Below are 26,633 nucleotides of genomic sequence, written 5' to 3' on the forward strand. Positions count from 1 at the left end.
CCCTCTGTGAGCACATGGGAAAAACCGTGAGCATGCACAGTCTGCATACAGTGTGCTAACAAGGTGGTACACCAGGACCAGGCAGGGGCAGTGTTGGTCAACATGTAACCTACACTCTGTTGGAGACCGGAAGTGAAGACTCAAGTCCCGGCATTGCTTGAATTCACAACCCCTGCACCCGTCTATTGATTTTCTTATCAAGACATCAACATTGTTTGATTCAAAGCTTTATGTCTCATTTCGAAGCAGTTATTTAATGAATATAATCAAATGTCCAAATAACATGGACACTTTGCAATTCAATCCAAGACGCTATCTTAGAAATAAAAGATCATGGCAGCATAAACTTCACAGTGGCATCTTAAACGTAGATAGATTAAAAGACGAGAGTTAGACAGACTGATAGCATGATGATGACATCAGTGTGCATGTGCGCGCCCATGTGTCGGCCGCCCCCAGGCCAGGGGAGTGTCATAACTGGGAGTGTCCCGGGCCAGAAGCATATACAGAGGCTCTGCTCTCTGCACTCCGCAGACTCGACGCGTCTCTGCTCCCACTGCAGCTAGAAGCGCTCACCGCGGCTCTCTCAGGTCTACAACCTTCCATTAGCAGCCCGTCACCGATCACAACCTACACATTCAGGTACGTTAACCACTTTCTTCAACGAAACAATACAGCCTATAGCACAGATTGCGGGACGGTAATTTGATGCCTTGTTAATTAGGGCTACAATAAAATGAGCTGTTATTTTCACGCAGCCTGGAACAAAGGTATAAGATAAGATAAGATATGCGGGGAAGAAAGAGAGTTTTTTTTTCTTCTGATGTAAAAAAAAAAGTGGATAACTTGAACCCGAGTTCATTTAGTTTATAAGCCTGTCATCTAATGAAGTGTAAACCCTGCTTTTATTGTGAAAAGTGCAAAGCTGCTGCCTTATATGGATAGGCAGTGGTAACCCGGATGATGACTAAACATTCTGTGTTTTCACTTAACAGGCCACAGGTTTGGTTATGTTTTTCCTGTTTCTTTACTGTTTAAAGTGAGTTTAGGCTGATGATGTGCTAACCCAAAGCAACATTTACAATGCTGTGTTTGCTGCATTACATAAAAAAAAAAAAAGTCAAGTAATTTGTTGGAGCATCTCACTCAAAAACAGTGTCAGATTATCCTCAGCAGCTTTATATGCTCATCTCTATTTTAAGGACATCTGTGGTTGCCATAGAAACACAACAAAATAGTAACTGTTCATAGAGGAAGTTAGTCACAACATCCTGTATGTGGTTATTAGTTAGAGTAGCTGTGTGTGTGTGTGTGTGTGTGTGTGTGTGTGTGTGTGTGTGTGTGTGTGTGTCAAAGCCACACTCAGCTGTCAGCCAGACAGAGATTATGGGATGCCTGAACCCACCGACTGTACTACACCCCACCCCCATATTTAAACAACAGTTGTGCACGCTTTCTGCCAAAGAGGGTAGGACAGCTGATGTGGACATTTGTATGGAAACACAAATGCTCCATATTTACTTTTAGTTCTCAAACTGGCTCAAAATAATGTCTAAAATGTCACAAAAAGGTTGCTAATGGACATTTTGAAGCCTACAGTCCAGGCTTCCGCTCACTGTTATGTAGCCTACGTCGGCTGCTGAAGCCAGAAAATTCAAATTTGGGAGACTGTCCTTAGACAAAAAAATGACAGCGTATAGTCTTTAAACTCAAAATGTCATTGTAAACGTAGGTTATGTCTACACATAACAAGCACCCTCTTGCGGTTATGCAGTCATGCAATGACTGTCCTACATGTTGTCTCACAGTAGCGTAAGTAGAGTTGGCATGACAATAAAAGTTATTGGGAGGAGGTTGAATGGATTTGGCTCACACACCCAGTAAGCATTGATTTCAAGAGGTGTTTGGTTTAAAACCGGAGCTGTCTAGACTGTTGTTCTAGCATTTAAATCACTGTACTTCAGGGTAAAGCACGTTCTAACTACATATTGAAATATAGCATATGAGACACTGGCTTGGTTTCTTCTAACAATGAATGAAGTCTTTCCCTACCCTTACCCACATAGTTTCAGTTGACTAAACTCAACCAGGTCTTACGCGACAGTTAGATGGGATGTTGTTGGGTAGGGCATTCACAATAAACCTCACAACATACCCTTCTTTATCGTTGTATACGCAAAAAGGGCACTGGTTCTGAATGTAAATGTCAGTTATATGTACCTGCAAAACGTATTAAACAAAGTGGGGGGAAAAAGAGCACAAAACGACAGTCGGTGACATTACAGTAAAAAAACAAAAACAAACATACCTTTAAGCCTTAATATATTCTATGTATGACAGCAACTTTTAAAATATCTAAAACATACAGTGGAAGAGATGAAGTTAGCAACCAAGACCATAACTTCTTGTAGAAAATGTTTACAGACACTGTATTTCAGGAGAAAAGTCCCCCCCCCCCCATTGACTTCAATATAAACAATGTTTTTCCAATTGAGAAAAGAAAAAGGCCACACCTCTTACTCACTACTCACATGGTGAGTTCTAGCTGCTTTGCATTTAGGGCAGGGAAATAGTTTAGAAGTTCTGTATCGTTATATCAATTGTAACACTGCGATATTAATATATACTACCTCATCTGCACAAAGTTATCCCGTAGAGGTAATTTCTTATGTCTGTATAACATTATATATCACAATACATCATGTTTTCTGGTAATTCGATAAAGAACTAGTCCATACGAAATAACCACATGTATACTCCTGTGTAAGTTAACTTGACAAATAAAATGTACTGAGAATTTTTCATTTTATTAAGAACTTTAGTGTCAAATGAACATGCCGTGCAATGATCAGAACTAAAAGGGCCGTCCAAGTGACATAAATATTGCGGTTACAGTTCTGCCGCTAGGTTTTCGACAAAGTGATAGAAACGATGAAGGAAAATATATACAATAGACATTTTAATATTGTTTTGACGATATCATCATATCGCCCAGCCCTATTGATGAGATCGTATTGTTGTCATATTGTTATTCTCATTGTCCGTCAAACAAGATGCCATTTTGTTAGAGTTTACAGTACATGCCTGATATGATTAATTCAGCAACAGAACTGGTTTCAGCTAGATTGTTCCTGAAACAACCATCTCCTATCCTTTAATAACTGTCCATATATCAGGGTGGTTATTTACTAAGTTGTAAATAGCCGTTTCGATTGTCTTTAGCCTAACGCTGTATCAGCAGATGAAAGGGAAGCAGAGCAGCTATTACAGAGCGATGTCTCTACTGTATGTCCTGAGCGAGCTGGAGGACAGCTGCACAGCCCTCGAGAGGCCGAGAGTGGCAGAGTCGGCGTGGAGAAAATGAGTCATCAAGAATCCCTCTTCTGGAGGAAGAATCTCAGCACACAAGCACATACATGTAAATTAAGATTTCAAAGACAAAACTACATTATGGGCTTGTTTTGGAAGTGGCACACCAGCAGATTAATCACAAGGGCTTAATAAAAATCTTATCATATGACTCCACTGTTGCTATCTGCGCAGCTGATCGTGTTTTAAGGCCTCAAGGGAAGGCAGACACAAAAGAGAGGCTGGTAAAATATGGGGGAGGGGACCAAATAACTGAGGTTGGAATGACATGTTTACACAGAGGCGAGGGGGGGACAAAGAGCCTGCAGTGAGGGGGGCACAAACTCCAAAAATTCCTCCGGCTCTGCAGAGTGGTGGGGTAGCCTGCAGACACCATATGCTTTTCCCAGCATGCTGCGCTCTTTTTTTTTAAGCTCGTAGCCGCGTGTGTGTGTGTGTGTGTGTGTGTGTGTGTGTGTGTGTGTGTGTGTGTCCAACCTGCAGCTGCCAGAAACATTTAATGGTTAATGTTGTTTTAGTCAGCTGTTGCTCTTCATTCAACAAAACTGAAAATGAACACAAAAATATTCTAATTCATCAACAACAACAAAAATCTCTTTCTCTAATCTTCTCCCTCATGCCTGTTAGATTATGTTTTGTTTTATACCTTTTGTCACAGTTGTTATCACATATTTAAATACTGGCCTATGATTTTTTTCAAAGTGTGAGGTGAATCAGATGCTGTGTATCCCACTCTGATGTTTGATTTATGAAGTCGCACACCGTACGAGTGGATCTAACCGTGGGAGAAAACAGCTTTGATGTGCAGAGGCACAAAGAACATTTCTCTCCATCAGAGGGGAGGATCATAGACAAAGGCAGTCATATTTATTTAGTGCCACAGAAACAAAGGCCTTCCGAATACAAATTCATATTTTCAACGGGTGATGCGTTTCAGAGTATAGGTATTCGGCTGCTTCGGTTGGATGAAAAGACTTCTTGAACGAGTAAAAAAAAATAAAGCAGCTCTGTTTTCAGGCAATCAGAGAGCTACGCATGTATCATGTTTTTGGAGGTTTATCGTGGGGATTGAAAGGGTTACACTGGTACTTTTGTCATAAAACATGTAAAATTCTACCTCAAGTTTAGTTACAAAGCGAAAACTGAAGTGACATGTTTTCCTGTACTGTTTGCGTCATGGCCACAGTTTGAGGCATTAATAAGATGCCCTATGTTACCTCAAGGGACTTGGCTTTTTCCAATTAAAAGTGAATGTCTGCTGTACAGCCGTCTCTGTGTTAATGCTCAGCTCAGAGCTCTGCGTGCAAGCTGTTTTCATATTGCTGGGTGTGTCCGTTTAACTTAATGAATGGCTGTGGGCTACTGTTTATCAACTCGAGCAGAAGTTACTGATTTATTACCAGTTGTTTGGGAACAAAAAGTTATTGTATTGTCTCGTCGCTGTTGTTTTAGATGGTTCCCATACAGTATATTAATGAAGTAGCAGTTTGGGAGGATGTAGTAGCAACCCCATTTACATGTTTTTCTTTAGCATTCTAAGATGTTCAAACCATTTTCCTGTTTCCCTTGCTTTCAGTCTTAATGCTAAGCTAGGCTAATCACTTCCTCGCTCCAGCTCTGTGTGTAACACACAGCCATGAGAGTGGTATAAATCTTCTCATCTGACTCTCAGTAGGGAAAACGTATTATAAAAAGTGTAAATCTTGAACTTTTCCTCTAACTGGGTGCCTCTTCTTTAGCAGACATTTGTGTCGAGATAACATGAATAAATTCTACAGTATTACAGACAATATACAGAATATTTTTTATTTTATTTATTTATTAGTTTATTTTTTCCAGGGACAATGCAACAGCTTACAATAATTTGCTACCCCTGTCCCTGGTTAGGCATTTCTACTTAAAAAGGTCAAAAGATACCATCATTACCAAAAGTACAAAACTTGATTGAGCATACATAATAAATACTAACATTCTTCTAGGCTACATGTAACACGATCACGCTACCTATATACTTTGAACATCCTTTGGTGAAGTGCTTTGGTGAAGCATTGCATACTTTAGAGTGAAGCACACAGTTTAAAGTTATCTAAAGGGCTGAACCAACTTATCTTTTCAGTCCACTTTGTCCAATCACCGGCCTGAACAGAGATCCAACAGGAATTTTCTCTGATTGTACTTTGATAAACGCGACTCTTAGGAAACAGTACCGAACTGAGATGCACCGATACGCCGGATCGGTGTCGCCGCAGGCCTGCATATAAGCCGGATGATCCACATCCACAACTGTTTCTTAGTCACTGTTGTTATGACATGAAAATAAGTCTTTACAACATGACAGCCTCTGTCCTGGGACAGTTGAAAACTGCATGTCATTTCCAAGTTTCCATATTTTATCATTCCAACGTCTGAAAATACTGTATGAGCACTCAGTTTTTCCTTCCTTTGTATTTATCATTGTAAACCTATTTCCCTTAAAACTGCTATGTATCTATTGGTATCGTTGTTTTTCAGGCTTGACAAGTTAGGCCTTTTATGATACCCGCCTGAGGCTTAGTTAAACCTTGTGTGGCCACAGACGCTGCAGATTTGTTGTCTGACTTCTGTAGCATTCAAGCATCTCCGGGCTGGAAATTCCACCAGACTACTTTAGAGCCCACTGTAGGAAAGTTTAGCTTTCAAGCATCAAGCTCTAATGATCCCAGTGGAATCACCCAGCAGCCCCAGTTTCTCTTTGTCTGGCCGAATCTGGACGCAGGCGCTGCAGAGTCATGGAAGTTCAGACTTGAACTCAGACTCAGTGCTTGACCTCGTATGACTCCCGCATACCCGGCTGTTTTGGCTACATTTTCTGTGTTTTGACTAGGTGCGTTGTCCATTTTATGTTATGTAGAAAGGAGCTATAAATGAGTTAGGTCTAGGGTTGGGCATCGTTTGGATTTTAACAATTCTGATTCCAATTCTGATTCTTCCTTTCGATTCTGATTCTGTGAGAGGTGGAGTTGAAACGGGTCACATGCCTAATTCACAAATAAGAGGAACGTTTTATTTTGATTCAATGGTGGCTTGCAGTTTTACAGGGCTTTTTCAACGTAAAATAAAGCCAGACTAGAGCACCGCTTACTGTGCTCCAAGGCTGCAACACAACAAGCGCCTGGCTGCTACGGAAACCAAAACTTGCGCGTGTTAAATTTGGAACCCATGATCAGATTGAAACCAAATCCTCCAAACGATTCCAATAAGAAATTCCAAGTAGGAATCGGTTCTCGATGCCCAACCCTAGTTAGGTCTCTACAGTCCGTCACCTGAATATATTTGTTTCCTTTCCTCACAATGTCAAATATCTATGCAAATCATTCAGCTTAGAGAGATCCACCAGCCAGCCATGTGTTGACATGTGCCACGTTCAATATCAGGAGAGTCAACTGTGAAAGTGGTTCTTTCCAACATGATCCACTAACTTTTCCATGCTGAAACATTCCAGAGCTACGAAATAATTTGCAGTGAGACCAGCTTAGGATAAGAGGAAAGCTGAAATGGGGAAAAAGGAACCCCACATCTGTTGGCCAACTTAAAGTGAATTCTGAGCCACTTCCCTCTTTCAGGGTCAGGAGCAGATTCCTGCCATGTTTGTGGGCAGACTGCGGCCTAAAAGAATGGCCGATTCTTGCTCCAATGTGGACGGTAGTCATGCAAATTGAGAGGCAGCTGGTCCAGCATTCCTGTGGAAAACTGGATTCTGTGTTCATTCTGAACTACATGACCTCCAGTTTTTAGATTTTTTGTTGTTGCAATATCTGAACCTGAGCATCATTAACTTTACAGATAAAAGCATTGAGGGTTTGGATGTCCTATGAGCAAGCATCTTTGAAATGAATTAGTAAAATAAAGAAGAAATGCAACATGAAGGCTCACAGAAGCCCTTTTTCAGAGAGGTCAGGTTCTAATTTGAGAACACTGCTTCACTTCTGAGAAACTGTTTATGCCCTCTTTGCAGGCTTTTCTGTGCCAGCGATTAATAGGTTTGGAGTCAGTGTGGCTTTGCAAAGTCTGCTGCTAAATCTCAGAGGACACTGTTCACTTTCGACTATTTCATATAAAAAAAAACCTGATTGGTTCATGGTTGTTATCTGACATTGCAAACATTTAGGTCCAACCACAAAACAGTTGCCAGGTGGAAGATGTATTTAGATCTTTTACTTAAAGGCCACATATTGTAAAAAGTGAGATTTCCATGTCATGTTTATTATAATGCAGGTCGAAGTGGTATATAAATACTGTGAAAGTATCAAAACACTCAATCGACAAGAGAAATGTACACAGCCCGTATTCAGAAACTGTGCCTTTAAACGAGCCGTCAGGACTTGCGTATAGTTGTGATGTCACATCTATACTAAAATAAAACATTTGCGTTGCCAACATCTGGGAGAATTTGAATAAATACATTTATTAAATACTTAATATAGTAGTTTTTCTTAAAACATTGTGCTTACAGTAAGAGTTCCTTTCCGCCACTGAAACTTTCTGTTATGCCGTCCTTAATAGAAGCTGAGCAAATATGACACTAACACGCATTTTAAAAATCCTTGCAAGGCAGAAGAACCCTACACCAACTTTTTAAATTCTCTAAGATAGACATCTGAAACATGTCCACAGTCCACACCCACAGAATCAGCTGATTAATTCATAAACTGTCTGCAAACAGCTTCCTGACGCCCATAACAAAGATTTTAACCTGAGACATGTGAAACATCCCACTGAGAGGCCGGCGGGTTGTAATCCAGTGCTGCACAGACACATACTTGAAAGTCTTGATTGGGCGCCACATGTCTTTTGTGCTCTCAAATATGGCTGAAGTGTATGGTATGTGTCTGCATGAGTGTTTGGTCCAGTCCCAAGCTAATTCACTCACACCCAAAGTCTGACTGCTGATATGTACATTAAGGCTGTGCCATATGACGCCTTGTACTCTGAGACCATGGAGATATGGGTGACATAGGGTTGTGCAAGTAATCAAATTTTGATCGCGATTTCGCCTCCTAAAGACAAACAATGTAATTGAAAAAAAAAAATTATGTTTTGCAAGTAAACTCACATTTTGTCTTGTGTAAAATCATTTTTTTTATATTATTTATTTTAAGGGAGTGTCAAAAAGTTCAAAGGGAAAGGTATTAAGGGATATTTCACAGGTGTTTTCTCTGTTGATCTGTTTCACTGTTTTTTAAGTTCAATAAATGAAACATCTATCCCAAAGTCAATGACTAATCGTGTTAAATAATTGTTATTCATTATTGACCAAAATAATTGGATTACAATTTTTTCCATAACCGAGCAGCCCTAAGGGTGACATATTTAAGGAAAACCCAAAACCAAGATTACATATGCTGTGATAGATTTTTTTCCACATCTCCTACCCCTAGTGTCCAAATATTTGTGCTTGTATGCATAAAGTTATGATAGATTGAAGAGCAAACATGTCCAGTCTTTTCCTATATCTAATTATAAACACGGTTTCTTTTGCCAGTTATGACTACACCTGAGTCATAACTGTCAGGATTTCCTCTTCTTGCTCAGAGGAAACACCACGACCACAGGACACCAGTGACTCACTGCTGTACCATTAATATCTAACTATATCCATAAACTTTAGCTGTGTATCCATGGCAACACCTCAGCCTTAAAGGGTGTGGCTATCCAGAGCAAAGATCTCACAAATAGGGAGGCCCAGTCTCACTTATAAAAGGTTATCACACAACTTTACAGCTCTTATCTCTGCAGTATTTGACCGCTGATCCAGAGCGTAAAACCACAGCTTGTTGCCAAGGGAACACATGTACGTTTAGGCCTGTAGAGAAGAAAAGCACTAAATCTGAGGTGGGTGATTTCCCAGCAGGCAGGATGGCAGTGCAGCACCCAGAGTTTGATCGGGCCGGACAAACGCCGGGCCTCCAGGTGTGGAGGGTGGAGAACTTTGACCTGGTGCCTGTTCCCAAGAACCTGCACGGGGGATTTTACACTGGAGACGCCTACCTCATCCTCAACACCATCAAACAACGCTCCGGGAACCTGCAGTACGACCTCCACTACTGGTTGGGTGAGTGCAGTCAGACGGAGGTTATGATGTGCTGAACAGAGAAATAAGAATAAATGCTAATCTACAAGGTATAAGAATGCATTTTCCCTTATCTTTTGATTATTTTCTTTTGTAAAATCAAATAAAATCTGTGTACAAGAGATCTATAAAAAAATTCTATTTGTGTGTCAAAGTTAAGAAAAGATACTCATGAGAAAAAGGCAGCATGTTAAAACACTCGTTTAAAGCAAGAAGAGACAATCATTTCTGAATCAATTCTGCTTTTTTAGTGCGTAATGTGACTATTTGAATCTGGGAAGATGAGAACGGAAAAACATGTTGGCAAAAGCCTTCTGAAATAACAGACGACACCGCACGTTTACAGACAAAGCTGTGTTGACTGCTGCTGTTGTGTTTTATGTTTGCGCTGCGTCTCACCCTGCTCACTCAGATCATCATCATAAATGGTGACAGGCCTTATTTCATTGGACAGATGTGCTTTGTGATCGAACTAGAAAGGCTTACAAGGACACGGCAGAGTTTCACAGCTGACATTTTTATCAATGATCAAAAGCCTCATACGGTACATATGATGTCTTGTCTCAGTACAAGGGGTTTGTCTAGACAGTTTTGCAACACACGCAAAATGGGTGGCTTAAGAATCAATACAAGACGTAGAACATTGTAAAAATATTCCATTACAAGTGAAAGTTCTGCATTCATAATTCGACTTAACTAAAATCGCATCTCATCTGCAAAATGGTATCAAAACGTAAAACTACTCACGCAGAGTGGCCCCTTTATAATCAGATAAGATTTGATATGTGTAGTGGATTATTATCACTGATGCATCAACATCTAAGCAGCATTTAAATGTTGTAGATTGTAGAGCTAACGCTAATTTAAACTACTTTATTGTTGCTTTATTTCTCACATGCTGCCTTTTAAAATGGTTTCATTTTGTATATTTGTAGTAGATACTGTAGATTTTACATTGTTTGGCATTCTGTGGACAGCAAAGGAAGAATTTCACTGTACAGGGAAACGTGTTTCCTTACTGTGTATATGACAATACAACTTTGAAATTGAAATTGAAATGTACAAGTTCATGAAGCATAAAAAAATTTAATAAATGTACTCAAGTACAGTACGGCAGAAAATGTTCTAACAGTAGTGACTTTCTCCCTCTATTTTGTAGAATGTAGAACACGTTGATAGTAGCTAGTTTAAAAAAATCCCTGCACCTGTAGGACATGTTTTCATGTATTGATACAGACACAGTTTTTTTTAACCTAAGACGTAGGATAATGGGGGTGGCAGTTGTACGGTCCGTGACCGGACTTGTCTTGGGAACCGGTTGCTGGTTCAAGTCCCCACACAGACCAAGTATGGACAGTAGACTGCAGCCAGTTCACCTCCTGGGCACTGCCGAGGTGCCATTGAGCAAGGCAGTGAACCCCCACAACTGCTCGGGGCCCCCATCCTGTGAGGCGGTCCCCTTGCTCTGACATCTCTCCATACATAATACATGTCCTGACTGTACATGTGTGTATTTGGGCCTGTGTGTGCGTGGGAATACATATCTAAATATATATTAATAACAGAATGCATGAATGAATAATTTCCCTTGTGGGATTAATAAAGTTGACCTTCTTCATCTTCTAATTTTCTCAACCCATTAAAGTGAATTTAATCTTTCAACCGTGTAATCATACATGGTTTTCACTGGACAGCGACATCAATGTCATTTTCACTTTTTTAATTAAAATCCAAATTGATGTCAGTGTCTAGTAAGGGGTCAAATAGTTATTTAGATCAGCCAAAGCCTAAAAATGAGTGCTGGAGATGAGTACTGACAGAAGACAGAGTGCCTGACTGGGTCATTTTTTAGGATTTAGCTTAAAGCAAACAGGAAAGCGATTGATTTCATGTCCTTTTAGTCAGCTTGATTGATCATGGAAACAGCATTTACCAATAAACAGGGTCTGATGTAACCCACTTACATCCTGCTGAACCTCTGTGTGTGCCCAGAAATAGAATAATGTTGCATTTATAAAAGTGTCTGCTGGGATCTGCCCCATATCGATCTCCTGACCCACTGAGTCAAACACAAAATGTGGCTCTCTGGGTAGATGTGCTGTATGACTGCTGAGATAAAATAAGGACCAGGATTTATATGGCGTACATTTGTGGTTCCTCTGGTGCAGGTGATTCCTGCACCCAGGATGAGAGCGGCTCGGCGGCCATCTTTACTGTCCAAATGGACGACTTCCTGGGGGGGAAACCCATCCAGTACCGCGAGGCCCAGGGATACGAGTCCAAAACCTTTCTTGGCTACTTCAAGTCTGGAATCAAATACATGGTAAGATGTCATGTTTATAGCTGCAAAACATGTATACACAAGGAATAATATACATGTTTTGTGTGTTTGTTTTTTTTGTTGCTTTTGTTTTGGTGCATTTTAAACCTGGGATTACGTTTAGGTAAAGTTATGTGCAAGTGTGATTTCTGCCTGTTCACTGACATTTTTAAGGGTATATTTTTTATCATATTTTAAAATATAAACTGCATTTTATCATTCGTAAAAATAGAAGATGCATTCTGTTATGACAGCGTCATTTTGTAAATCTTGTCAACTTCCCGACATCTATTTCAAAATTCTTTCTTTTTTTAAATTTAATTTTGTTAAGGTTGGATCCACCTTTTTTTAAAAGTGTAATGCATCTCTTATCTTTCAGAAAGGGGGCGTGGCGTCTGGGTTCAAGCACGTGGTCACTAATGAGGTGGTCATGCAGCGGTTGCTGCAGGTCAAAGGTCGCCGTGCTGTCCGGGCAACGGAGGTGGCGGTCAGCTGGGACAGCTTCAACCAGGGAGACTGCTTCATCCTGGACCTGGGAGCTGTGAGTCACACTGAGCAGATCAAGCACATTCATATTAGATATACATAATGATATCATGTGATTAGAGCTGCAAAGATGAATCAATTCATTGTCAACTATTAAATGAATCGTCAACTATTTTGATAATTAATCGGTTGAGTCATTTCTTTTTAATGGGAAAAAAAATGGATTCCAGCTTCTTAAATGTGAATATTTTCTAGTTTCTTCTCTCCTCTGTGACAGTAAACTGAATATTTTTGAGTTGTGGACAAAACAAGACATTTGAGCGGTCATCTTGGGCTTTGGAAAACACCAATCAACATTTTTCACCATTTTCTGACATTTTATAGACCAAACAACCTTTTAAAAGATGAATTGACAATGAAAATAATTGTTAGTTGCAGACCTAGATGTGATGGTCAGTACCGCAGTGAGTTCTTTCGAGTAGACATACACTACAAAAGTACAGATGTTGGTGTCCGTTTAGCAAGCTCTTTAGATTATGCAAGGCTTATGGGATAAATGGTCTTAATTTTTGTAAAACACAAAATGTTAAGCACCTCTTTTGTAACCTGCTCTCATCTCCTTCTTGCTGTACAGGAGATTTACCAGTGGTGTGGCTCCCAGAGCAACCGCTTTGAGAAGCTGAAGGCTACTCAGGTTGCCAAGGGTATCCGTGACAACGAGCGCAGTGGGAGGGCCAGAGTTTATGTCTGTGACGAGGGGATGGAGAGAGAGAAGATGATAGAGGTGAGATCAGTGAGTTATGAGAATAAAATGAAGTCTAAAACTGACTTGTGTGTTGAAACGGCTGCGTCTGTCCTCAGGTGTTAGGTGATAAACCAGATCTGCCTGTTGGAGCCGCGGATGACATCAAGGCTGATGTTTCAAACAGGAAGATGGCCAAACTCTACAAGGTGAGAGAACTGGACCCCCCCCCCCCCCCCCCCCCCAGACACACACCTTGTCTTTTCTCTTTAATCTCTCTTGTAATAAATCTCTTGTTATCGCTCATTATTTTCTGTTGCAGTTATCTAAAAATAATAGAAATCAATCAATAGAAATCTGTAATTTCATCTGGTTTTATTTTAAATATCTAAATCGGGTCAAAAATTCAATTCAAATCAACTTTATTATCATTACACTTACGAACAATGAAACTAGTCTTAATAACTACGTGACAACCATGTTACCTTCACAGTTCTACTTATTGATCATTTCTAACTGACAGTGATTTTATGAAAAGCCCAGGAGGAGGCCGTGCGGCCTTTTCTCTCGGATTGGTAATTCTCAGAAAATGTGACACACCATGCCTCTACTCAGCCTCTCTCTTCCTTCGCCCCCTCCTGCAGGTGTCCAACGCCAGTGGGAGCATGGCCATCGCGCTGGTGGCAGCAGAGAACCCGTTCGCTCAGAGCGCCCTGGAGTCCGGCGACTGCTTCATCCTGGACCACGGCTCCAATGGGAAGATCTTCGTCTGGAAAGGTCAGTGCAGGGTGCTGCAGAGGATTCCTCATACACTGTTCATTTAGCAGAGTTTCGTCTTCACAGCTGGAAACTTTATACCTCTGCTGAATAGATGTTGTGTGGTCAATTCTGAGCAGGCATGCTGAGCCTATATATATATATATATATATATATAGAAGGGCTGTCAAACGATTACATTTTCTTAATCGCGATTAATATAGTTCTATAGTTAATTGCGATTAATCACATGTTTTATCACATGATTAAAATTCTATTATTTTGCATTTCAGAACTGTTTTTAAGTACATATTAACAATGGAAAGCCATTCTTACCAGTGTATCTTGATTGGGAATCAAATGAATGCAAAGAAAGTGACTTTATAAACTTGATTTTAAGATTTGTATTTGTTTATTATATATTTAATCTAGTCACACATTTGAATCTAGAGTCAATATTAGGGTTGGGTATTGTTTGGTTTGGATGCCGCTGCTAGAGCGGTACTTTTAAAACGGTACCGGTGCCTTAACGGTGCCTGAACCGATACTTTTTAAGAAAGTTAAAGAAAAGAAGGGTGCTAAACAGTTGGCGACATTAAAGAATGGCTTGTTTATTGCTAAGACCATATCGTCAAAATGAAATGTTTAATAATAATGTAATCACTATAACAATAACTTATTTCACTAGTAAATTGCTGTTGAATGACAAAAACAACCACCAGATGGGAAAAGGGCATTTAACAACAATTTTGAATGCACCACGAGGCTGTAAATTACCAGTTTCATTGAACGCACCATCTGTGTTTTTCCGACAACAGCAGCTGCAGATTGTTACATCCCGGTGTTGAATCCTCTACAGTGAAACACAGTCACACTTTACACCGTTTAGCGTTAGCTGTCAGCATTGTAACCGTGTTTAATCCAGCTACTAGCTAGCGGTAGGCTAACGTTAGCTGCTGTTGAGTATAGTGTTAACTAGCGTCACATGCAGCGGTGTTTCTGTTTCCTGTAACATCTGTTTCAGAGCATCAGAGAGAAGTGCAGGCATATCAGTTCACCAAAATGTAAAAATGACACATTGTTGTTTTATGAGGGGTTATGTCTATGTTTTGGCCAGGCGCAGTGACTTCCTGGTGTCTTGTCGCCAGGCAACTTGTCTGTTTTGTACACTTTTTGTATGGACAGACAACATATTACGTGTTATTTATTGAGTTTTAGAGGTGCTGGTAAGCAGATTTCTGTACCTGTAGACAGAGTCCTACTTCCGGCTTCCATTGTTTATGCTAAGCTAAGCTAACCAGCTGCTGGCTGCAGCTTCATATTTACCGTGCAGACATGAGAGTGGTATTCGTCATCTCATCTAGCTCGTCATGAAAGGGAGTATCTCCAAAAACAAAGACAAAAACATTTTTACTCCCTTTAATCCAAACTCCCTTTAATCATATTCCCATTAATATTATCTCAGCTTTTTTTCTCAGTATTCATGACATGTTTTTTACATTTTAGCAATAACAAAAAATGTATATTGCTGCAGTGATATGAGTCACTCCCACAGTTAGCTCGTCAGACAACTCTATTATATTAAAAAATGAAAATGCTCATATCACTATTTATTTTTCATATATACAGTATATATTATTGCTTGATATAATAACTCTTATCTGCGCTATCTTTTCTCCTGCTTACAGGCAAAGATGCCAACATGGACGAGCGAAAGGAAGCGATGAAAGCAGCAGACCATTTCATCAAGAAGATGGGTTACCCCAAACACACGGAGGTCCAGATCCTGCCAGAGATGGGCGAGACGCCGCTCTTCAAGCAGTTCTTCAAAAACTGGCGGGACAGAGATCAGACAGAGGGCCTGGGCGTCGTCTACATCTCTAACAGCATCGCCAAGATCGTGAAGGTGCCCTTCGACGCATCCAGCCTGCACGACTCCCCCGCCATGGCCGCCCAGCACGGCATGATAGATGACGGCAGCGGAGAGAAACAGGTGAGAGGACAGAGGCTGGACATCTGTAACACCAAAGAATTTCTAATAAGGGAAGAAGTTCCACTCTCTCGTTACTTCCGGCTTCTGAACTGGTTGCAGTTCCACCAGAGTTCCATATAGGGGGCGCTCACAGGCCAGTGTAGAATGAATGGGACTCTATGGAGCTATACCCCTCAAAATCCACTTTTCTCAGGATATAAGTTTTGTCTAGTAATTTGAATGTTGCATTCGAAAGGAGAGGCTAAGAAAATACACGCTGCTGGGTGTTAGATTTTTTTAAAGTGGCTTTTTTGTTCTAAAAAGCCTTTTAAAATGTCAATGACGTCATACACATATATGGCCAGAGATACTGCTTTACGACAAGCTCTGAGTCGCTTCCTTTGTTCTCTCGAGGCATCGACAACACAGCTGACAGGTTAGCCTCTCCCTGTTAATACACGTGCTAGAAAGAGGTTTGCTAATGTTTTAAAGACCACGCCGAAATATTCACTCTGACATTCTGGTTCTGCTTTGGATGCCGTCAAGCAGGATCTCTGATCATAATCAGCCCTTCACTGACCAATCAGCATTCATTAGCAGAATGCTAGCGTGTTATGGGCAACAATGACTCAACCTGTAAGAAATCGAAAGGACACAAGTACTCGTTTATTCAACTTTTGACCTATAATCCATGTTGAACTTTCAAAAACTACAATCAAATCTGAGATTTCTCAACGACAATCAGGCGAAAGAGACAAATTTAGCCGTCTAGCTCCATAGAGTCCCATTCATTTAGTACTGGACCGTGATCACCCCCAGTGGAACTCTGGTGGAACTGCAACCAAATTTGGTACAATGGGGCTGAATAGGGAGTGGAACGGCTTTCCGTAGACGGGCTTTGGCAACACTTTATATAAGAAATCAGGCTACACCCTTTTACAACTGCGATGGCTGCACCTGATTGGACGGCCGCTTCACGTGGGGCTGTTTGCTCCCGAATTACAAAACAGACCAACACGGCGGCTCATCTAGAAACTTTCTCTTATTTTACGAAAATTTTATGCGAGAAATAAGCTATGCAGTTGCTAACTCTGTCTTCATTTTAGATTAACAACAGTTTAGAAGATTTTCGTGAGTTTTCGAGAGGCGGCGAGTCGAGCTGGTGCTGCTGATTTGCATAAAGTTGCCTGTACATTATGCAAAAACAGGAGCGGGCAACTAGACGCCCTTTTCTCTAAAATTGCCGCAAAGCTACCAGAATGCATTGCACAGCTGCTCACATGAGCTTCCCAGTGGACACGTACCTTAAGATCTCAGCTGCTGCTGCTATTACCTTCCCATCCTGTAGGGGGCGTACATTTTCCATGCAAATAGCTCCCTGTTGAGTTGTGATATTTGTGAAATACAGAGTGATTTCCACAGGGAGCTTCACATTTGAAAAATGTTATAATTTACATTATACATTACATTATACTGTAGATTATATGTTATGTAATATCTACATGATTTGTAGTAAATGGGATAACACATTAATTACAATAGTCCCCAAACATGTTTTTTTCTTTCTCGACAGATCTGGCGTATTGAGGGGTCGGACAAGATGGCCGTGGATCCGTCCACACATGGACAGTTCTACGGAGGAGACAGCTACATCATCCTTTATAACTATCACCATGGAGGACGTCAGGGACATGTTATCTACATGTGGTGAGAATATGATAGAGTTCAGTTAAAGCTGAGATAGGCAATATTTTAGTCTAAAAAATATTCCCCTCGTAACTGCCTGAATCATAAAGCAGGGAGTAACAGCCTGAACCAGGTAAACGCTGTCAACTGGACAATGTAATGATTGATATTCTGTGTTGAGAGAGTCAGAACTCAGTGGTGGAAATGTGCGTATATTTGTTCTCTGTTGTATATATATATATAAAATACATTTTAGAAATAAAATGGGGCAGTCCAATCTCCAAAAGTTAAAATACTTCTTATAAGTTTAAGCGTTGATTATTTAAGGGACCGGTCTTTTAATATAGTTGATTTCCATTCAATAGTTACTGCTAAAAACATTTTGACTTTGATGTTTTTTTTTTATAATTACCAGCCTTTTTTTTACCTTGAAAAGAGCCCAATCTGGGCCTCTTATTCTGTTCAGTGTAATGATGCTGCATTCACACTGTCTCCCAGGCAGGGCGCGGACTCCAGTCAGGATGAAATCGGGGCCTGTGCGATCCTCGGCGCCCAGCTGGATGACGAGCTCGGCGGTGGTCCTGTGCAGGTGAAACACATTGTTCCATTAGTGCCTTTTTGTTTCCATGAGCTTCTATTCATCTCATATGTCATGTTATCAAAGTCTCTGCTGTCCTTTGGCTTACTCAGCGCAGTCACCTCCTCTCTAAAATGTACATCCTCTTACTCTCCCTGATGGTTTCCCTGCTGCTGCTTCTGTTCTGTCTTCCTTGGTTTCCCTCCTCTTTAGGTTGTTGGTGCTCCTATAACAACTCAGGTATTTTCCCTTCCTTCCCTGCTCCGTACCCTCCCAAAATGACACATACGATTTTTGTCCAGAGCCAGCGACAAAAGAAGCTACATTTTCTTATTTTGTCACCTCCCTGATAAATATGAATATCTTGATTTTAAAAGGGGCTGTTGTTGTTCTGGCTCCTTTAAGACTTCATGAATGTGATAATGAGTCAACACAATCAGGACATTCCGATGTGGATGTTAATGGGAGGTTCCCTCCTCCTCCTCTGTCACCAACTCTGTTGGCTCCACATAAACAACAGCCCTGTTTCCAAACTCTACTCTGACCTGATTTTAGATACAACATCATGGTGCTGATGTTAGAGTTTGGAAATAACTGTGGAGAACATTCTGTACGCTTTAGAGTTGTTTAGAGTGAGTCCTGGCTCTGCACTCATGTGAGTCGTCATTCATTCATTTCTGTGTTCTGTATTCACACTTCGCTCCTCATGCGTGTCTTCACTTTGCATGTACATTTATGCTCATGTTGTGTGTGTGTGTGTGTGTGTGCTGTGGCATGACCCTGTGTCTGTATTAAAGGCTAGAGAAAGAAGAAGATACTCACTTGATTTGTCTAACTCAAATTGCTGAAGCTTTATATTTACTTCAGTTAAACTTGGGAACGTACTTTTATACAGAATGAGCCTTGATCCTTTACGGTCAAGCGTTGGAATCCATGCAGTGTGGAAACCTCTGCAGATGCCATGTTTGTATTTAACAGATGTTTCCCTGCTCTCACTGTCGAAATAGAGAAAAGCTTTTTTGCACACTTTTGGATTCACAGTTTCTCAAACTTAACTTGACTTTAATTTACCTGGCCAGGGCTGGGTATCATCTTAAAGGACAATTCCGGCGCAAAACGAACCTAGGGGTTAATAACAGATGTGTACCCACTTGATCGCTCTCTGGGACATATTTTCATGCTAATCAAATGTGTTTGTAGCTTGAAAAAAGCTAGCGCGGACCGCTGATTAGCTTACAACGCTAGTATTCGGGGCACAGGGAAAGTAAAAACAAATCGCTATTTTGTACCACTAAAAAGTCTCAAAATATCACCACACTTCAACGGTAGCATAATGAGGGTCCCTAAATGTTAACCGAAGCATTGAGAACATTGTAAGTGTACAGATAGTTTATTAAAAAGATAGTTTAGAAAGACAGTAGCTCCCAAGAAGGCGGCCGCCTGTATACGAGAACGCGACTGTCTTTATAATCTATAAATATATCTAAGACAAGGCATCTCACAATGATTTAACCAGAGATTTGAAGTAAGACAACAAAATTAAAATACATCTTTTATGCTGTTTCGAGACAACCAAAACTGACAAGTAATCCTGCTGACGGACAGACAGACTGTTTCATATTATACAAGAGGATGCGCAAAGAGTAGGGCCTGCTGGGAATGTTTGTAGTTTGAAAGTGTTTGACTGTGGACTACTCATCAATGAGTATTTACCATTTCTCTATTCTCTCAGGATTAGCATAATTTGCTGTGATGATTGGTTGAGCAGAAGAGCTGACAGCCATAAATATTTATGGGAAAGCGGCCTACCAAAGAGACTCATAATACTGTGTTAGACCTAACCTGCGTCATCGCTCAGCGTCCTAATTCCACAAACCTCGACTCTCAGCACCTTGTGGCACAGACAGTGAACACCCCATGCTGCCATCTTGTGTCTGTAGTCTGTATTGCAGCAGCCGTGTTTCACATATTGTTGATGCATATTTCACAACACACAACAAGGGAGGATCTGTCTGTTGTGATGTGGTAACACCACCTGGGGTAAATTCACATCGTCAAAACGCATGAGGTATTTTGAATTACCGTAAAAAAAACATCTTATCATGAGTTTTAACTTTTCCGTTTGTGTACCAGGTGAGAGTGGTCCAGGGGAAAGAGCCGGCCCATCTGATGAGTCTGTTTGGAGGACAGCCCATGGTAGTGTACAAGGGAGGAACGTCCAGGGAAGGAGGTCAGTCCGCTCCTGCAGAGACTCGACTCTTCCAGGTGCGCTCCAACTCCGCAGGACACACCAGAGCTGTGGAGGTAAGAGGACAAACGTCATACACATTCTAACTTCACCACTGACACACGTGCTTTTAAAGGATAAGACTTACTGTCAACAAATGATGAAAAGACCAAAACCAACTACAATGTGATCCTACTAATAGGTTTGTGTGTGTATCTTATTCCTCATTGCCATTGAGCCCCATTGTTGTCCAAAAACTGTTAGAAACACATCAATGAGACACACTGTTGCACTAGGTGACATGCAACTTTATTGCAATGAACACACACACACTGTAGTTTATTTTTGATTCAATCAAACATACACCGGTCTGCTGCTGGAAATACTCACTAGAACAGTAAGTGTGTATTAATCTGCAGCTGAAGATAGTCCCCGACAAAGGTACTTTCTTACTCCTGTTACAGTAATGTTTGCTAAAACCATAGTGCCCAGCTATATATCTATATATCTATATATATATATATATATATATATATATATATCTCTATATATATCTATAAAACCATAGTGCCTAAAGCATTCATTTCTTTGGGCTTTGCATGGGATTATTTTGACAATAACAAAAAGAAAGAATAACACCAGCCTCTGTTGATTCTACAAATTCATCTCACTCCATTGGCCTCAATAAAAGTCTGGTTGCTGCTTAATATGAACCAGCATCACTACATAAAATGTATTTTTACTGCACGTTAACCTACAATATCTCTGCGTCCATGCAGCTTGACACAGCGTCTTCCAACCTGAACTCCAACGATGCTTTTGTTCTGGTGACTCCTGGAGGCTCCTTTGTGTGGGTGGGCGTGGGTGCCAGTGACACAGAGAAGCAGGGAGCCCAGCAGCTGTGTAACATCCTGGGAGTGTCAGCCTCTGAGCTGTCTGAGGGAGGAGAGACTGGTGAGGAAACGTGATGTAACAATTTCTCTTTTTTTGTGTGCCTTTGAGTCAAACTGAAACCCAACACCAGTTAACGTACTCCTGTGTCGGCTATGAACTTTGTTCAAGCTGTCAAAATAGCGCTTTCATGCTCAGCTTAATAGTTTTCTTTTTGTATCTCAGCTAAAGTAAGTGCTTGTGTTCATCTATATTAAAACAAAGAAGATTTGATTGCATCACCCCTTTAGATGTTACCAGTAATCGTGTGATTTGCTTTCAAAGCTCACGAAGAAACTGGCTTCTCTGCTAACAATTTCAAATAGAAAACCTCAGGCTAAAACATAACAGATTCCATTTTTTATAAACACCCTGCTTTTTAAGGATTGGCCTCAGCCGAGGGCTGCTAGAGACAACAGAACAGTAATTCAACATTTTATTTCTGGGCGCTTTCGCTGATAGTTTATAACTTTTCCTATTACAAATTCACACAGTGAAATGTGTGTAAGAATCATTTGTCACAGTGTAAAGTGATGTAGTTACCTTAACGCTTTTACAGATTGTGATTCATAATTTATATTAATTAAAAAACAATACATTTTGTGTATTCTTTGTACATCTTTAAAGCTGCGCTAATCATTTTTATTTATTTATTATAAATCAACAATGGATCACAGGGTTTCCCCAGAAAAATTGTTTAGCCCAGTGGCAAGTGTCTTTTTTACGAAGACGGCCTGGCTCACAGACTGATGGCAGCATTAATGTAAAGCCCAATAGTTTCTGTGTTAACGGAATCGGGAAATTGAGAATTTAAAAAAGCTATAAGACCGATGCCATAGGGCTCTATGTTATGTCAGTGCTAAAAGCTAACAAGAGATTTTGAAAATATGACTCTATCTATATGTCTAAGTTTCAAACCGAGCCACCCCACGGCAACTGTAGTTTAAAAATGTCTTAAAAATACATTACAAAATAATTCCCAGTGGCTTGGGCCTGGTGGGGGGCAACTTAGGCCTGGCGGGCTACCAGGCTTGCAATACACTGGGGGAAACCCTGGATCAAATGACCAGTGTTGCCAACTTAGCGACTTTTCAGACCCCCTTAGCGACTTTTTTTCAGTGAAGCGACTAGCGACAAATCTGGCGACTTTCTGTAGAAAAGTCACCAGCCTGTGGCCGCCAAAACAGTCTGCTCTCTCTTCTGTTCTGTGACTGAGGAGCAGCCCCTCCCCTCTCTCGTCATGTGCAGCAGCACAGTGCGCAGGCAGGTAGAAAGGGGAGAAGGGACAGGGTGCGGGGGCCAGTGTAGGTACGAAAGACAGCGGGACGCAACGGGAGAAAGGCGCCGCTGAGCTGGCCTGGCCATGGGCAAGCCAGCCTTCTTTGAGAATTCTTTATTGATCTTTTTCCCTCCCTTTGTCGAATTTCTTAAGTAATAATTATAAGGTAAAATAAATTCTGTATTGAATTTGTGATTATTTGGCTAAAGATTTCTATTTCTTTCTATCTACCTTGCTGACACAACCACTAAGCTTTATGCAAATGATCACGTCGCAAATGAGCGTATGATGTCATCTCGCTACTTTTAGCGACTTTTGGAGCTGGTTCTAGCTACTTTCATTGGAAAAGAGGCAACACTGCAAATGACCCTGTGTAATGTGAAATGGAATTATTCATAGCAACAAGCCCCCAGAAAGGACTGCAGCTTTTTGGAGCTTTTATAGCATCTTTTAGGTCATAGTTTTTGTTTAACCGCAGATGTACTTTACGGTTCACTCTCAGCGCTCTCATCAAGCTAATACGCAGTCACAGCAGAATGCTGTTTTCAGCTAAATGTTCTGATCTGTACACTAAGTGCCCAGCACCAAACGGTAACAGTTAGCTACTAGGTAGTGTGGCAGCTAAAGAGCCAGATAGCAAACCAGAGCTAATCAGACACAATTACTCCAATGCTAATCTTTGTATCTGCTGGGTGAGTAAATAGGCAATCGTTTGCTAGTGAGTTAACATTAGACATAACAACTTTATAAGGTGGTAATATGTCAATTTCATTTTTTTTCTCGTCCCTAAATGGCCCAAAAAAAATCCATGAATGCATTTTAATTTAATTATCAATGGTACAACATTTTGGGTAAAATACGTATTAGCTTTCTTGCTGAGAGTTAGGTGAGAAGATTGATACCACTCTGCGTGTCCACTAACTATGAAGCTAATCATTAGCCGGTTAGATTAGAAATAGTCCGACACAAGCCCCCAAAAAACAGATTTACAGATTAAACAAAGGAGATACATCTTATTATCAGTGAGTTTTAGAGGTGCTGGTAGACACAATTTTTTTTTTAACCTTCAGACAGAACTAGGCTAGCTGTTTCCGGTCTTTGTGCTAAGCTAACTGCCTCTTGGCTGTAGCCTCATATTTAACTGACAGACATAAGTAGGCTAAATAAGGATATTTCCCAACATGTCTAACTATTGCTTCAATCTCTTCAGGTGTTTATTTGCTTTTTGTTCCTGTTTAAATATATAAAACTATAATAACTTGAAGTGTGCCTGTCCTCAGATCAGTTCTGGGAAGCTCTGGGAGGAAAGAAAGACTATCGCACTTCTACCAGACTCAAGGACAAGATGGACGCTCACCCACCTAGACTCTTCGCCTGCTCCAATAAGACTGGAAACTTCATCGTAAGTCTTTGGTTTGAGCTACCTCTGCTGCCGCTGCACTCCTTTAAAAAAAATCATTTCACAGAAGCGGACCCTTCTGGTAAATTACCTTGCAACAACTTGCCTTTCCCGAAATACTCTGGATAATTAATGACGGAAGCCCAATGTGATGAAAATAAAGATCCTGTAAGTCATTATAATGAGAAACTTTCTCTAAATAATGACTTGGTATCTCAAAATAATGAGAAACTTTTCAAAATCTCAAAATACAATTATTTTAAGATACTAAGTCATTATTTTGAGAAAGTTTATCATTATCCGGAGAATGTTTCTCATTACTTTGAGAATTTTCTTCTTGTAATGACTTACAGAATATTTTTTCTTCATCACATTGGCAAAAATGGGCTTCCATAAATCTCAGAACTTAGTTAACAGCTTTCATTACAAAAAAATGTCCAACATCAATACAGCTCCACTTACTCGTTGTCCTCCGCTCAGATTGAGGAGGTACCCGGGGAGATGACCCAAGACGACCTGGCCACTGATGATGTCATGATCCTGGACTCCTGGGACCAGGTAAAGAAAACCAGAGCTTTGACTGCTCTATACGTACCAGACAGATTCAGAGCTGAGTCACTGCAATGAAAGGAACAAATACGCAGTAAATTTTCCCATTTTCAGGTATTTGTCTGGATCGGAAATGAGGCCCAAGAGGAAGAGAAGACTGAAGCGATGGCGTCCGGTAAGGCCATCCGTGGATAAAAAAAAAAGCTCAACATCGTATTATTAAGATAGGATATCTATTTGTATAATCATATCAGTGAAAAAAGGAAATGCCACCAGAACTTCCCTCAGTGTATTTTAATTTTATTTTAACAATCCTTTGGCATCCAAAACTGACTTTTCTGATTTCTGTTTAAATATTATTTATAATTGTTGTGACCCATCAAACAATCATTTGCTTATTCAAAATATGAAACACCTCACGTAATATTAAAATTTTGGACATCAAGACCATAGTCACACTACAAAAAAGAAAAACAAGTTCTAAAATCTTATTTTAGGATGATATATTTTATTTTGTTTTTTAAAGATAATATTGTCAAACACCATAGTTTGTTAAGCAAATGCACATTATTCTGCTGTGCATTTGTGATTTAACTTTACTCCGTGACTTCTAGCACCAATTCAAGCTTTTCCTTGTCTTCGTCAGCGGTCCGTTACATCGAGACAGATCCGGCCAACAGAGACCGCAGGACGCCCATCGTCAAGATCAAGCAGGGCTTTGAGCCGCCCACCTTCACCGGCTGGTTCCTGGGCTGGGATCACGAGTACTGGACCAGCGACCCCCTGGAGCGCGCCATGGCTTATCTGGCCCTGTGAGATCTCACCTGACCTTTGACCCCTCTGCTCCGCCGCAAGCACTGAGCTCCAATCATGAGACTCTCTTTAGCTGCCAATACTCCCAGAAAACCTTTTTTGTTTTTACTTATTGTGTTGCGTTTGTGAGGGCTACAGGTCGATGTAGCAGTGTTTTAATTCACTTTGTCTCGACCAATCGCAATAGAGCTTTAACAGATACACAGGCTTCCTCTAGGGTTTGCACTAAATACAGTCTACTGCTTTTATTGAAGCCAATTTTTCACATTTATTGTATACGTTGACAATAAAACATGTTCACTAGTGAAATGTAAGGAAAACAGAGTCTTTGTGTACGGCAACATTGGAAAACTCACTGCCAAGAAAAAAACTGCTTATGAAAAGCAATACAACCGATGCCTTAATAGTCTTTCCCAGTTTACAGGCAATCTGCTTTTTTTTTTTTTTAATAAAAAAGGTACTGTTCCAGTTTAAGGATGCCTTTATAGATAAGTTGTTTGCACATTCAGTTTAGATGCCTCTTATATTTATTTTTTAAATGTCACAGATGCATGCCCAGGAAAGCTTGTGTGATGCTGCAAATGGCCAACTTTAAAATGGGAAACCAACGCTTTGCTGCTTTACAAACCAGTTATGTCTTCTGTGACACTTTCTAAGGTTTCCCCTGTTATAATTTCAATAAAACCAAATAAAATGTGAAATGTTTTACGCCACTGCTTTACAAACACTTGCAATACTGATCTAATACAATAAGTTCCATAGACAAAAATGATTTTTGATAGCGTCTTTATTTAAAGTCTTTATATATTCGTATTATGTCAGGATAAAACTATATCAAACATTAGCAAACTGTATAAAAAAAGAAACTAACAACCATAAATTCTGAATGAAACTTCAAAAAAAGTTATAATTGATGCGTGTAACATTTTTCACAAGACAAAAACTTAAATACTACTTTGATTTAATGAGCAGGGCTTTTGTGGAAGCCAAATGATAAGAGGAGGGAGTTTGAATTGTTTTTCCTGGGTGATCAGTATGTATGTAACCACCTCTTCTCTCTGTAACAGAGTTCAAACTCTAAAGCAAGTTTACCCAAGATTCTTTGCTATCCAACTGTAGCAAAATAATACTCTCTCTGTTGTAGCAACTCAAATATACAGGAATTACTGTAGTAACATTCTGCAACAGTCTTTGTATTTCACAACAAAAATAATAATTTAAAAAAACCTACAGTGCTACTTTAAACTCAGTTGTGACCAACCTGAAAGCCTGTCTAGTCCCAGCAAAGCTATAATAAACTTCATTATATATATATATATATATATATATATATATATATATATATATATATATATATATATATATATATATATATATATATATATATACACACACACACATATATATACACACACACAT

At 40.1% G+C, this 26,633-nt stretch overlaps 1 protein-coding gene and 1 long non-coding RNA gene across 3 annotated transcripts; one reads left to right on the forward strand and one right to left on the reverse strand.

Annotated features, from left to right (window-relative positions):
* Positions 1-479: 479 nt before the first annotated feature.
* On the forward strand, positions 480-25,915 carry gsna (gelsolin a). Of its 2 annotated transcripts, none has more exons than XM_078270690.1 (16): positions 480-642; positions 9,257-9,460; positions 11,647-11,801; positions 12,178-12,339; positions 12,919-13,068; positions 13,146-13,235; positions 13,671-13,803; positions 15,471-15,775; positions 17,328-17,461; positions 17,939-18,029; positions 20,151-20,321; positions 21,024-21,198; positions 23,734-23,855; positions 24,333-24,410; positions 24,516-24,576; positions 25,048-25,915. In XM_078270690.1, the coding sequence occupies exons 2-16, from the start codon at positions 9,265-9,267 to the stop codon at positions 25,215-25,217; spliced, it is 2,193 nt and encodes a 730-aa protein (XP_078126816.1). In that variant the 5' UTR covers positions 480-642; positions 9,257-9,264; the 3' UTR covers positions 25,218-25,915. The 2 variants fall into 2 exon arrangements, with proteins under 2 accessions (XP_078126816.1, XP_078126815.1); XM_078270689.1 differs by having other exon boundaries at positions 9,260-9,460.
* Positions 15,721-17,957, reverse strand: LOC144530918 (uncharacterized). The gene is made up of 3 exons (XR_013503171.1): positions 17,868-17,957; positions 17,059-17,132; positions 15,721-15,798 (listed from the first exon to the last, which is right to left on the reverse strand). It is a non-coding gene; the product is annotated as an uncharacterized LOC144530918 (long non-coding RNA).
* Positions 25,916-26,633: the final 718 nt, after the last annotated feature.

The sequence above is a fragment of the Sander vitreus genome, chromosome 16 (assembly GCF_031162955.1).
Source record: "Sander vitreus isolate 19-12246 chromosome 16, sanVit1, whole genome shotgun sequence".
Lineage (NCBI taxonomy): Eukaryota > Metazoa > Chordata > Actinopteri > Perciformes > Percidae > Sander > Sander vitreus.